Genomic DNA, 13307 nt, shown 5'->3' with positions numbered 1-13307 from the left:
CTCATCGCAGAAGTCATTTAATGTTTGACCATCTTTAGCCAATGTATGTATGTCGCTCAATGGCCAGCCAAGCATGCTTTAGCCTCCGAGAAAGCTAATAATGCCTGGCGGAGAAAGCCGTTAGTGCTTGACCTTCTTAGCCAAATATGCTTTAGCCTCATCGCTGAGAAAGTCCGGAACCGTAGCAGGCACCGTCGCAGAATTGAGCACCAGCAGCTCGGGAATCTTAAACGGCGGCACCCGCGTCACGCGAAGCGAGTGGAGAAGCATCGACACATTGTCTTCGTCTACCGAGTCGGCGTTGGCCCGCGACGCGAGTGAGTGGATAACTTCAATCACGTCGCCATTGACCACTGCCTGGCGTAGTGACGAATTAGGCCGCTCTACAGGCCGCACATACTTCTTCTCCACATACTTCTCCGTAATAAAAGTCGCCCGCGCCTTGTTGTCGCTAGAAATGGACCCCGTCTTCTGTGCCAGGCCAGCCTCCCAGATCTGGTTCATCTTCTCATTGCTCACGCTCTTGATCAGCGCAACGAGGTCTGGATTGAACGAAACGGTGTCTAGCTTAAGCGACCGGATCTTGGAGATATGCGAACCGAGTGATCGATGCACACCTGAGCAATCAATGCACAGAATCACCAAGAGGTTGATGGACATCCACTCGCATTTGTTACTCGATCCACAGTCGGCACACCGGCTGTTGCTCGGTGATATAGCGCGAATCTTGTGAATAAGCCCGCATTCCTCCTCTATCGTAGCAGCACCGCTTCCTGGGGCACTCGAATTAGCAACCTCGCTAATCGCTGGTGCGCCAGGCTGCGTCACAGCACTATTGGCAACACCGCCCTTGGTCGAGTTGGTAATCATGCTCGGGATGGGAGGCACCGACGAGTGTTGCTGGTTCGGCTGGATATACGGTTGGATAGCGTCACGGTGGAGCCGCTTATTGAGCGAGATCTTGCGCTGGATCTTCTCGCTAAAGTGGGGGCCCCCTCCGCCTCCTCCTGCTCCTGCTCCTGTGGATACTGGGGGCTGCATTGGGGCAGGCATATAAGACTTTTCATCAGGCTGTCCCTCGAGCGAAGACGTGATGCCATTGTTGATGGCCCGTATCCATGCCTGCATGTCCTCTTCGCTCGTCGTCTGATAGACGCGCTTGTAATTGGGCGTCACGACTTCAAAGCAGAACCGCCGGTCCGAGTTACGCGCCTCGCGCACGAGCGCTACGCGCAGGTTAATCGGCTCGTTGTGCAAGTCGACGACGCCCTGCTTCCAATTGGTATACTCGCAGAGCTTTCCTTCGGCCAGCACGACCCAAAATTTGTGCCATCCGGCCTTGTTCAGGTTGGATATCGGATCAGAAACGCCTCCGGGTCGCGACATGGCCCATAATAGCCCCTCCTTCTTGATATTGTCGCCCGCAGACTGCGGCGCATTGGATGCGTTCGACGACGAAAATGTAGCCACCGGAGGAGGCTCGTCTCCCGGGCCCTGTTTTGGAGTCTGCACCAGTTGCTGGCTGGCAAACTCACCACCACACTCGTCCTTCGGAGTCTTTGGGTAGTCCCCGTTCTTTGAAACATTGTTAGTGACAATGCGCAGCTTCGGCTGGTCATCCTTCTTGGCCTGTACAGTTGCCACTGTTCCCGGGGAGTTCGGACGTGGGGCAATGGGAGATGCAGTGCCATGCCATCCGATGGGAGCGGCCTGTTGCAGAGGCTGCGGCTGTGGCACGGGGACCGTGTCTTTGGGCCAGTTCTGGTTCTGTTGTTGCTCATGGGTGAAGAGTTCCGCTGGAGATTTAAGGTCCGAGGGCGACATAATAGACCGTTCCAAAGCACGCCGTCGCACCTCTCTCTCGGTGCGCTGCCTCGACCAGTCCTTGTTAGCGTCCCTGACCTCGTCGACGACAGAATCCAGCTGGGGCTTTACGCTGGTCTTGAGCTTCTCAGCCGTCGCGATGATGCGATTGGCCTCAGACTCAGCGTATAGTGCCAATTCATAGGTAACGTCCTGCTGCTTCCTTCCGCCGTGGAGGTCCTGCATGTACGAGTAGTAGTCAAACCGGCACAGCTCAAACGCCTTTCGCTTTTCGAGATACTTGGAGTCGCTCTCGACCTTCTTTTTACCTTTGGCCTCCTGCTTGACGCTGAGATATCGCGATAACCACGAGTAGTATTGGCTTGATTCGTCGTCAAACTCGCGCTTTCTATTGTCAAACGCCTTGATCTCGTTCTCGTAGAGCTTGCGCAATGGGTCAATGAGATGGGCCTGGATATCGTGGCTTGAGTCGCGCAGAAACGCCACGAAATCGAGCTGGCCTCCGCTGCGGTCAAAGTAGCTGTAAATAATAGACTTGAAGGCGGGCACCTCAGACTCGCCAATTTCGTGGAGGGCTTGAAGGAACAGCCGGTGGGCGTCAATGAGGCCAATCTGGCGTTCCTGGAGCAGAATTGCACGCTTTATCAGCTTTTTCGTCTTCATCTTGAGGTTGCCTGTCTTTTTCTCGAGCGACGAGATGGTGGCCCGGAACAGCGGCCCGTCTTCGGGCTGAGAGCTCGAGTCGTCGTCGGGACGAGGAACGGCCATCTGGGCCTTCTTCTCTCGCTGGAGGACAGCGTCTATGGGTTCCTCCAATGTCGTTGTGCTCTGTGGGGACTGCTCACTCGCCTGATGTTGTTGCGGCTGCTGCTGAGTGGCATTAATGATTGTCTCGCCGGGTGAAGGATCCTTTGGCGAGCGGTCATTATTATTACTACTGGTGATTGTGGCATTATTGTTGTTAGTATTGGAGGATACCGGCTCCTGAGCAGGCATGTAGTCCTCAAACTGATGGGACGGCTTCTCTATCACTGGAGAAGCCGGGGCGACCGAGACCGACGCGGAGGGCATGCGCGAGCGCGGCTTCTGGTTGTCTAGCAGGGACGAGTAGAGCGACGAGCACGTCGTGTTGAACTCTGAAGAGGAAAATGCCGAGGAGGGCAGCGGAGGGCTCGGACTCGGGGGGACGACGCCGTAAAGCGGCAGCTGGGACGCTTCGAACCACAGCGTACAATTGCAGAGCTGCTGCAGGCTGTGCTCGCGCTTGTTGTATTCGGCGAAACAGAGTACCGTCTTAGAGCCCTTGGCCGCCGGCGGCGTCTGCTGCTTGGCTGACCATTCCCACACAAAGTCTACAGTTTCGGGCTGGGCGGGACTGAAGTCCCCTAGCAGCGCCACGTTGTCCTCGTTCTGAATGTTGGGGTTGTGGAAGAACTCGGTAGTGATAAAGTTGTCGAGCTGTTTGAGCGACTTGGCCGAAATGAACGTCAGGTTGTCGATCGAGGCCTGGTCGCCAGCGCTATTGAGCACGAGTTTGAACCGAATGAGCAGGCGTGGGTGGTACGGTACCTTCAACACGAACGGGAAAGCTTGAGAGTCCGGATCCTTGAATCTTGTTAGAATATCATTATCTTTCGCAAAACGTCTTCACTGGGAGGGGGGTTCGACTTACCTGAATGAATTCGACATTGGCATTGACGTCGCCCGTAACCTTGAGGTTGTTATCTACGTGGAGCACTGGCCTGGCCTGGGCGAACACGCTGGACGAGGTCACGCCAGACGAGACATTCTCCAGGTCGCGGTGCGACGACGGGTCGTAGATATCCAGACACGCAATGGAGAATCTCCCTGGATTGCGCAGGTAGAGCGAACTTGAGGAATCAGTCTGAACCGACGAGACTCCGCCCATTATTACTAGATGGTATCTGGGCACTTGGTGGTATCTGGGGACACTGTGGTCAATGTACTATTAATCTACCAAGATGTGACGTATAATCCAGGCACACACACGTACACGCTCACAGCCATCAACACTACCGCAGGCGCCCCTTTCGTAGTGGTGTAGTCCAGCCAAAGTATCAAACAGGGGGAGTATAACTGACGTGTGTGAGAAGTTGTCTATGTGTGGTGCGCGTCAATGTGGCTCTTTCCACACGGATACGCCATTGGGACCATATATCGTACTCCCTAAGTATAGGGATTACTGCAGGGACTATTGGGACTATTGCAACCAGGGGCTGCGGCTACGGCACGATTGGGACAAATCGAGAGTCACTGCGATTACCTTGCGCTACCTATTGGTACTTACTTACTTACGTACTTACGCACTGTAGGGTGAGTACAAAGACTAATGGCACTAAATTACACTTATGCGTAGGACGGTGCGGCGCTTTTGCTCTTATGCAGACACAGCCCATGCCGGGCTGGGAGATGATGAGCCCCACAGTATATCTCGGTCCGGCGCATATCTCGGTCCGCCGCACAAACCCCCCACAGCCTATCAAGCCATACACTTCTGCCGTGGTGGTTGCAACCACTGCAGGTAGCACTACGTACCAAGACTGAGGGAAACAACGGCGAATAAGATGACTCTGTTCTACCTTGGTTTCTTGGGAGAAAGAGGGGATGGCAGCTTTTTTTTTTCAGGCGGTTGAACAGAGGTGGGGAACGGTAACAGCGCTTAGTGGAGGAGACTCAGACTCTTCGGCAGCCAAAGGGCTACGCGTACGATTATCGCGCCATGCCGTAGGGTTAATTTATGGGACGGCGATTTTTTTTTCAAGACAAGCAATCATTATCAAACGGCCCTTTAAAAGTAACACCTAGCTACATGTGTACTCGTTAGCTCTACATCGCTATTGTACGTACTGTACTGTACTGTACTGTTCAATGCAGTCGTACTTGGTATATGCGCTTCTACGGAGTACCAGGGGGGAGGGCATTTAAGTCGTCCCCGTTACAAGTCCGACCGACCCACCCGGGCTCGTTACAGATGTGATGCTACTGTACGTAGTGGGTTGCACCGCGTACACCGGGTACCTTTAAGTGAGACAACCCCGGCAGCGATCGGCGAGAAAATCGTACTCACCTTGCGACACCTGGCTGCATCCATCGGCCGTTCTCGCCTACTGGCTGTCAAGAATATCCTCCAGTAATTAATTATGGCCTGACGTAGAAACGGTCTAAACTCGACCCGGAGATAGCCTTCCATGGGCACGAATAGGCGAGATATTACACCCCTTTATCTCCTTCGGTTACGAATGGGCGAGCTGTGCTATCCGTTTAGTCATCATGGGTGGCCATAGTGCAAGTAAATGGTATCCGGAATTTTCGGGTACGAACAGTCCAAAAGCCATCGACTCAGTCTCTGCGGGTACCAGTAGACCACGAGCTATGTTGCCCATTCACGTGTACACACCTACCAGCTCATCATATTGTACGAATAGAATCTACAGAACTATGACACCCAGGTATTATAAGAACTCAGTCACGGTCCATGAATTAAAATCGGTTTCTACGAACTCATGGGGTCCATAAACCTTTTAGTCTACCCAATGAATTATATTAATACAAATTAAAAATTAATAAATATTATTCAAAAAAGAACTAAAAAATTTAGAGGGCAAGAGCCATACCACCGGCAACAATGGCACCAAGGGCACCAGCGTTGACAAGGTGGTTCATGCCGTTACCGCTGGAAACGGAGGTTGGGCTAGCAGTGGAAGTGCTGTTGCTAGTAGTGTTGGTAGCGCTACACATTGGTTAGTACTATTCATCATTTAATAAACGGCGACGGCAACTTACTTGGTGGCAGCGGAGACGGCGGCGACGAGGGCGGTCAGGATAACGGTAGCCTTGAACTGCATTTTTGTGTGTTTTCTATGATTCCAACGAATGAACAACTGTCAAACTAGTGGTTGTAATGAAGAGAGAGAGAGAGAGAAGAAAAAAAGATTGCGCCCATTCCGAACAAGCCTTTATATACAAATTTTTTCGAAGCTTCTCGAGGAAGGGGCAACCTATCTCGGGAAAGCAAACATTGCTTTTGGCCGCACAGGAATTGCTATTTTAGGAAGGAGACGGTGGTCTGAACAACAGAAAAAAATAAAATTGCCGGGCGCGGATTAAGGTGTGATGCAAAAAAGCAAACCGCCCCCTAGCCCGATTCGAGCCAGCGTTTACCCGGCCAACCAACCGTCTGCCATTTTATCAGAAACAGCGATAAGGGGCCGGCCTGAAAGTAGCAACCGGGGGGCTGCGCCAATTAATTTTTGTTTTTCGCCCCATCTGGCCCGCGCTTCCAGAAAAGAATGGCCCCTCCCTCCCCCCTACCTACCCGTTAGGCGAGTGGTGCAGTCGGTACTATGGTGGCCCATTCGCATGGAAAAAGGGGGGGACCAGTGGACGACGCGTCGGCAACCTGGAGATGCTACCTTCCAAAATATAATAATGTACTTTTGCAATGTAAAGCACCGGGGTATCCGGGTTAAAACAGTACAGTTAGGCAGGGTAGTGCTTAGTGGAGAAAAGGGCACACACTTGGCGGTGTGCGGCCGAACCTTAGTAAGGTAAGCCGCCTCGCCTCGCCTCGCCTTTTCCGGCGTACCACCACTTCATTCGTAGACACACATAGCTAATGCCATGGGCATTAATGCCCATAGAGGAATGAGAAGTGCCTAACCTTGCGACGGCTCTGTCTCGAAAAGTATTAAGACCGTGCGCAAGCTGCGCCCCCCCGCGAGCCTCCAAGAGTGTACGTTCTACTGCGTCTTACGTGCTTTTCTAGACCCTCAGCGTCGCTCCGCTTTTTTTTTTTATTTTTCCCGCGCTCAGCTAGCATAGTAGCCCATACCCACACACACTGTGTGCAATATACAGCAAGTGTAGCGTACGTAAACCGTCTCGCCTTTCGCTTACCTGCACGCATACCTCACACAAACCGCCACTGATTTTCTTACACCGTCGATTATTCAATGTTTCATCGCGCGGCAGCCTTTTCATTTTTCACTGCCGTCCCGGGAAAAATGCGTTTTAGGGAATTGGGGACTTTTCCTGGACAATAGGGTTAGGGTGATCTTCGCTGCGGGTTTTGGTACCTTGCCGCTCTGGACAGGGCAACTGGTAACCCTCCCGCGCGTTTTTAAGGCTCAAACGTCAGAACGAGCGACCATTTGGCACAAACTTCGTCATTCCTCGTCGTCACCATATGGCGGTCTGTTTCGAAATGGCCAGATGTTTCATGACTCGGTCGTTGTTGCCATCATGTATGTCATATCCCGTAGTCTTTGGTAAAACTAGCGAACCCAGGCTCTCGGGAATTTCATTTCCGTCTCTTACACGCCCCGACTATCATTCATTGTACATGGCTGTCACCGTATTTTGCTGTGTAACGCAATGTTAGTTTCTGCTGACACAACAACAAACGTACGTTTATCCCGGTTTGATGGTCGGTCCGCAAGCCAGGGGGCAAGAGAGGCAGCCAAAATCCAGGGGGGGACAGTGCGCTGAATGGATTAAATTACTCTGCTCGCCAATTCTGGTTGATAACCGCTCTGTGCCTATGTATCATGCAGTTAAATCAATGCAACTCAAATGGTGGTACATGAAACGATGCAACCTTCGTTGGGCTCGGCATTTCTTCCTTTAGTGTTCAGCCGCATTCTCCCCCTTCAATACACTCTGGGCGTGTTTGATTGGCCCGTCCTCGAGCTTCGAAACCGATGGTACTCTACCGCCGTTCGTGCTCAGTTCCTGAAGTTAGATTGCGACGGTACCGGTACTGTAACTTCGATCCAGGTAGCCCCCCTAGTGCTGCAGCGAGTCACGGCCTAATACCTCCTATCTTGGCTACTGTATTTTTTTCCCTGCTTGCGTTATCTGCCTATCTCTTGGGCGCTGCGCTGGTATTTTTCCTCATTTGGGACTGATCGTTGGCACGCCGCTTATCGTGAGGCGGTGATAATTATAGAATACTTAAAGGCTCCTTCCATAGCGCCCTATGAAAACTATGCTATACGCCAGGACGTGCTCCACGACCTCCGTGGAGCGGAACGAAGGGGGAAAGGGGGGGAGGCCAAGTACGTTACCAGGGGGTGAGCTTTAATAATAAAAATAATAACAAATCTATTTCTTCCTCTATAATTCATAAAAAATAAATAACTGAACTAAACTCATGTCAATTCCTTTTCCTCCACTCTGATATTCTTCTTTTCAATCTTCCCTTTTGATTTCCTCTTCTAATCAGTCGTAATTCGTAACATTTGTCGTAGCATCATCAAATAAAAAACCATCTCCACGGTTTTTTTCTCCTCATTCCCATCATTAGACACTAAAGAAAAGAAAATCGTTGCAATCGATAATAAATAAGATCATAACCTCATCAAAAAGAAGAACTTTTGGTATACCTGTTTTCCCTCCACCCATCTCTTATCTCACCAAAAAAAAATCGACACGACCATTTTAAGGAAGAAATAGCTTTTTCGAACAGCAAAAAAGAAATCCCTTAAAAAAACATGTGTTGTAAAAATTGTGTGCAAATACAATGGCTTACCACCAAGAACCACCACCACCATTGTTGGAGTAGTCATTGCCGTAGCCACTGTTGTTGTAAAAGCCGCCGCCAGAGCCGCCGCCATTGCCAAAGCCCCGGTCCTGGTGGTGGTGGTGGCCAAAGCCGCCGCCGGAGCCACCGCCGCCAGGCTTTCGGAAGTCTCGCGTGCCCATGGCTCGGCCGCCTCGACCGCCTCGGCCTCGAGAGAAACCAGTCTCTCGCAAGCACGACTCTAAGAAGGATGGAACCTCCTGGTTCGCCTCTCGCAAGATGTCAATGAGCTCTCGCACAATGCCCTTGTTGCCTCGGTTGAAGAAGGCAGTGGCGACACCCACGTTACCGGCTCGACCAGTTCGACCAATTCGGTGCACATAGTCGTCAATGTCGGTCGGCAGGTCATAGTTGATAACGTGCGTCACGTTGGGGATATCCAAACCTCGCGCAGCAACGGCAGTAGCAACCAAGATTGGAGTGTTGCCGGTTCGGAAGCTCTCCAAAGCCCGCTCTCGCTCTCGCTGGGTTCGGTCGCCGTGAATCGAAGTGGCAGCAAAGTTCTGTCGGTACAAGAAGTCGCTCAAGTTGTCGGCCATTCGCTTAGTCTCGACAAACACCAGAGTCAACCCCTGCTCGCCGCTCGACAAAATGTCCAGCAGCACAGACTTCTTATCTTCGTCCTCAACATACTCAACTCGCTGAGTAATGTTCTCAGAGGTGGAACCAACTCGGCCAACCGACAGGAAGATGTAGTCCTTCAAGAAGTCTCGGGCCAGAATCTGAATATCTCGCGGGAAAGTCGCAGAGAACATAAGAGTCTGTCGGTCCTGGACGGATGGCATGTCCTCGCCTTCGACAATACGTCGAATCTGTGGCTCGAAACCCATATCCAGCATTCGATCAGCCTCATCAAGAACAAGGTACTTGATGTTAGAAAGCGAAATCTTGCCCCGCTCAAGCAAGTCGACAAGTCGGCCTGGAGTGGCAACAAGCAGGTCGCATCCGCGTCGAATCTGGCTAATCTGGTTGTGAATGTCGGCGCCACCATAGACGACGCACGGTCGCACCCACGATCGGTAAGCAAACTTTCGAGACTCGTCGTAAATCTGCGAAACAAGTTCTCGCGTGGGAGCAAGGATGAGAGCAGTTGGGTAGGCCCGTCGCGGGTATGGACCCTCCTCTGGAATTGGCGAAGGACCCTCAATGAACGACTGCGACAAAATGGGGAACAAGAAACCGCCAGTCTTACCAGAACCAGTCTGGGCGCAGGCCATCAAGTCACGGCCCTTTTCAACGATTGGAATCGAGTACTTCTGGACTGGAGTTGGCTTCAGGTATCGAGCCAGGGCAATATTGGTAATAAGGTGCTCCTCGAGTGGTGGCGAGTCAAAGCTCGTCACCGGCTCGGGAACGTCGTTACCAGTAGCCTCGACTGGAATATCGTCGTAGTTGTCAAAGTTAATACCAGTCGACTGCTTGGTCGTGTCGTCGGCAGTGCCAAACAGCTCGAGCTCGAGTCGCGGGTTTGGAGGACCCGGAATGTGCTTGCCATCAACAAATCGCCCAGCGTTGCCGTAGCCGCCACGGTTGCCGCCAAAGCTGCCTCCGTTGGTGTAGCCGCCTCGAGCACCGCCTCCGTTTGTGTAGCTACCTCCTCGGCCGCCACCGCCAGCACGGTCACCAAACGAACCGCCATAATCGTTGTAGCCTCCTCGGCCGCCGCTTCGTCGACCAAAGTCGCCGCTACTGCCGCCACCGTAGCCGCCTCGGCCGTAGAATCGCCGCGAATCAGGTGGTGGTGGTGGCGCTGCACCCGTCTTGTAACCTGGCTTGGACAGGTGTGGCGGAACGTATGGCTTGGCCTGGGAGCCAGAGTTAGTAGTTGAGTCCTGGACGCTCAAGTTCGACATTTTCGAAGTTATCTCTGCCATTTTTTCTCTGTGGTTATCTCTATCAAAGGATCGAATAAAAGTTGAATAAATAAAAATATGTTATTTAATACCTTTTTGTTCCTTTACGTCTCTCTCGGATATATAAAAAAAAAGAAGAACAATATCCCCCTTCTATGACTTTTTAAGTTGAAATGAGAGAAAAAAAAATTTCTAAAGAGTAGGAAGGAAGGAAAGAAGGGAAGCAGAAATACATAATAAATACAAAAAAATTTTATGACTCCTGTGTCGGGCGCTGAGCAGATGCACTGCCAAGCCGGGTAACACCCCTGTTTTACATTTTTTTTTTGCCTTCCTCTTCGCCGTATCGGGTCCATAATGCGTGCGCTGGCACAGTGGCGCGCCACTCATATACAATTTGAGCACGCGCGCGGCGGCGTGCGCCCGAGTCCATCTGTGGTGAATTATCCCGATGGGGATGGGCGCACCCTCGGAACGGCCCAAAGCCGCACATGACGTCAATCACGCGGCAATTCCACGGAACATTCCACCACTCTGCTAGACATTAGTAGCGTAGTAGTATTTCGTATGGAAGAGGCCGCGTTTGTACGTATGGGAATAAGGAGGCAGCAAATGACAAGCTAATTTTATCTCTTGTCTGCCCCCATAATGATGATGTGGGTAGATCTCGACGTTAATCTGTCGGTCCATGCATGAAGCACCCGGCATGGTTGAGACGACCCTACCCACACTTAGACGCTTACACGCCAGACCCTTCAGGCAGCACCTACGATGCTCTGCATTATTACATGTATTCGTAGCAAATTAAGTACCAGTGTTGCTACTACACACGTACTGCTAGGATACAAGCAAATAGTGCAGTATTACGTAGAACAAAGCACAAAGTAAGTAGCATTATGCAATTGCAGGGCAGTATACTACAGTATCGTGACGGTGAGACTGCATGCGGCAGAAGCTTATAAACCGCCGCATCGAAAGGCAGTCCCAGATATACGCCAGATATACGCGCCGCGCCGAGGAAATGGACGTTTCAACCAACGTGGCCTCGCTCCATAAAGGCCAGATAATCCAGTTTATGGTGGGCAGCACGCGTATACGCGAAAAAATAAAACTATCATTCCCCTCTACCCACTTAACAACCCCCCCCCCCTCAGAGGAATGACTTCAATTGAATTCATAAAAACCCCCGAGGCACCACCGCCCAAGCCGGTGTCCACAGCCACCGGCGTGCGTACGACGGCGTACCCAGCTATTAAAAACGGCGAGCTCGTCGCCGAGGGCGCAGGTACCCCGGCCTTCTCGAACAAGCTGCTGCTCGGCCTGCTCCTGGGCCTGCCACTCTACACCAATTGGAAAATTGGCGGCGGCTGGAAGACGTACATCGTGCTCTTCCTGCTCTGGGCGCTGCCAGTTCTGGTCGCGTTCTGGACCGTGGCCTCGACGTTCTCGCCGCGAATCAACGAAAAGGCCAAGCTGCCCGGCCGGCCTGTCGAGAGCTACCTCGAGTTCCACGAGCCTGCTCTCGCCGCCAAGTACTCTGGCGACAGCAAGATCCCCATGGAGACGTTCCACGAACTGTACTTTGACGGCAAGGTCTCATTCAAGGGCGACGCCCTCGACGTTTTGGAGTACCGACACGACTGGGCCTCGTTCCGGTTCACGTACTCGCTGTTCAAGTTCTTCCTCACCGGCATGATCCCCGAGGTCATTTTGCACTCGCGGTCCCAGGACGAGGAGCAGGTGCGGGACCACTACGACCGGGGCGACGACTTCTACTCGTGGTTCCTCGGCCCGCGAATGATCTACACCTCCGGCATCATCTCTGACATTCACCGTGAGGAGACCCTTGAGGAGCTTCAGGACAACAAGCTGCGAGTCGTTTGCGAGAAGATTGGCCTTAAGGAGGGCGACCGAATGCTCGATCTCGGCTGCGGCTGGGGCACCCTGGCCCGGTTCGCGTCCTCCCAGTACGGCGCCCATGTTACCGGTATCACGCTTGGCAGAAACCAGACCAAGTGGGGCAACGGCAACCTTGCCAAGGACGGTATCAGTGAGAAGCAGTCGCGGATCCTATGTCTCGACTACCGTGATACGCCTCTGGCGGTTGGCCCTGATGGATCTGCTCAGAAGTACGACAAGATTACCTGCCTCGAGATGGCCGAGCATGTGGGTGTGCGCAAGTTTGGTAGGTTCCTGAGCCAGGTGCACGACATGCTTGACGACGACGGCGTCTTCTTCCTGCAGATCGCTGGCCTGCGAAAGTACTGGCAGTACGAAGACTTTATCTGGGGTCTGTTTATGAACAAGTACGTTTTTCCAGGCGCTGACGCCTCGACTCCACTTGGCTTCGTCGTTGAGAAGCTCGAGGCGGCCGGATTTGAGATTGCCGGCATCGACACCATTGGCGTCCACTACTCGGCGACGCTCTGGCGATGGTACCGAAACTGGATTGGCAACAAGGACAAGGTGCAGGCCAAGTACGGCACCAAGTGGTACCGAATCTGGGAGTACTTCCTCGCCTATTCGACCATTATCTCACGACAGGGCTCGGCCACTTGCTTCCAGATCCAGCTGCGAAAGAACCTCAACTCGAAGCACCGAATTGAGGATGTGCCACAACAGTACGGCCTTCAAGTCCCCCAGCCAGCCAACGGCAACAAGTGGCTTGATGAATAGACCATTGTATTATGAATACGTGCAAATCATTTAGAGCAGATATGTACACTACGTACAGAAGAAAAGGCGACAAGGAAAATAATACAATAAAAACTGATAATCACCAGGTAAACTACAAAAGACAATTACCAGGCAAGAGACATATATATTCTTTATTCACTCCTTGCTTTACGCACTTGTTGGAAGGGCCTACATAGTCTCTCGTCGCCTTGTGTGTTCACAGGGGACATGGCTTCTATAGCACATCGTACACATCTGCATAACTATAGCTAATTGAGCCGGAATGGGGGGAGGCACCCTTCAGGGCTCAGAATGTATATCATATACTTACCGGTGGATTGGATTAGCAATAT

At 52.2% G+C, this 13307-nt stretch overlaps 3 protein-coding genes and 1 non-coding gene across 4 annotated transcripts; 1 reads left to right on the top strand and 3 right to left on the bottom strand.

Annotated features, from left to right (window-relative positions):
- Positions 1–120: 120 nt before the first annotated feature.
- Positions 121–3733, bottom strand: TRVA0_005S01816 (ADP-ribosylation factor GTPase-activating family protein; the record flags this gene model as incomplete). The annotated part of the gene is made up of 2 exons (XM_076682879.1): positions 121–3429; positions 3497–3733. 2 exons carry the CDS (start codon positions 3731–3733, stop codon positions 121–123), a joined length of 3546 nt encoding a protein of 1181 aa, XP_076542854.1.
- Positions 3734–5321: 1588 nt separating this feature from the next.
- On the bottom strand, positions 5322–6402 carry TRVA0_005S01794. Its single transcript, XR_013062069.1, has 2 exons — positions 5629–6402; positions 5322–5575 (listed from the first exon to the last, which is right to left on the bottom strand). It is a non-coding gene; the product is annotated as an uncharacterized misc_RNA (transcript).
- A 1968-nt stretch (positions 6403–8370) lies between these two features.
- DBP1 (putative DEAD-box ATP-dependent RNA helicase DBP1) lies at positions 8371–10299 on the bottom strand (the record flags this gene model as incomplete). The annotated part of the gene is made up of 1 exon (XM_076682878.1): positions 8371–10299. One exon carries the CDS (start codon positions 10297–10299, stop codon positions 8371–8373), a length of 1929 nt encoding a protein of 642 aa, XP_076542853.1.
- Positions 10300–11436: 1137 nt separating this feature from the next.
- Positions 11437–12954, top strand: TRVA0_005S01750 (uncharacterized protein; the record flags this gene model as incomplete). The annotated part of the gene is made up of 1 exon (XM_076682877.1): positions 11437–12954. One exon carries the CDS (start codon positions 11437–11439, stop codon positions 12952–12954), a length of 1518 nt encoding a protein of 505 aa, XP_076542852.1.
- Between the last annotated feature and the right edge of the window lie 353 nt (positions 12955–13307).

The sequence above is a fragment of the Trichomonascus vanleenenianus genome (genome assembly GCF_965637985.1).
Source record: "Trichomonascus vanleenenianus strain CLIB 3782 genome assembly, contig: TRVA0_005S, whole genome shotgun sequence".
NCBI classification, from domain to species: domain Eukaryota; kingdom Fungi; phylum Ascomycota; class Dipodascomycetes; order Dipodascales; family Trichomonascaceae; genus Blastobotrys; species Blastobotrys vanleenenianus.
This window is presented reverse-complemented; position numbering and strand designations above follow the sequence as displayed.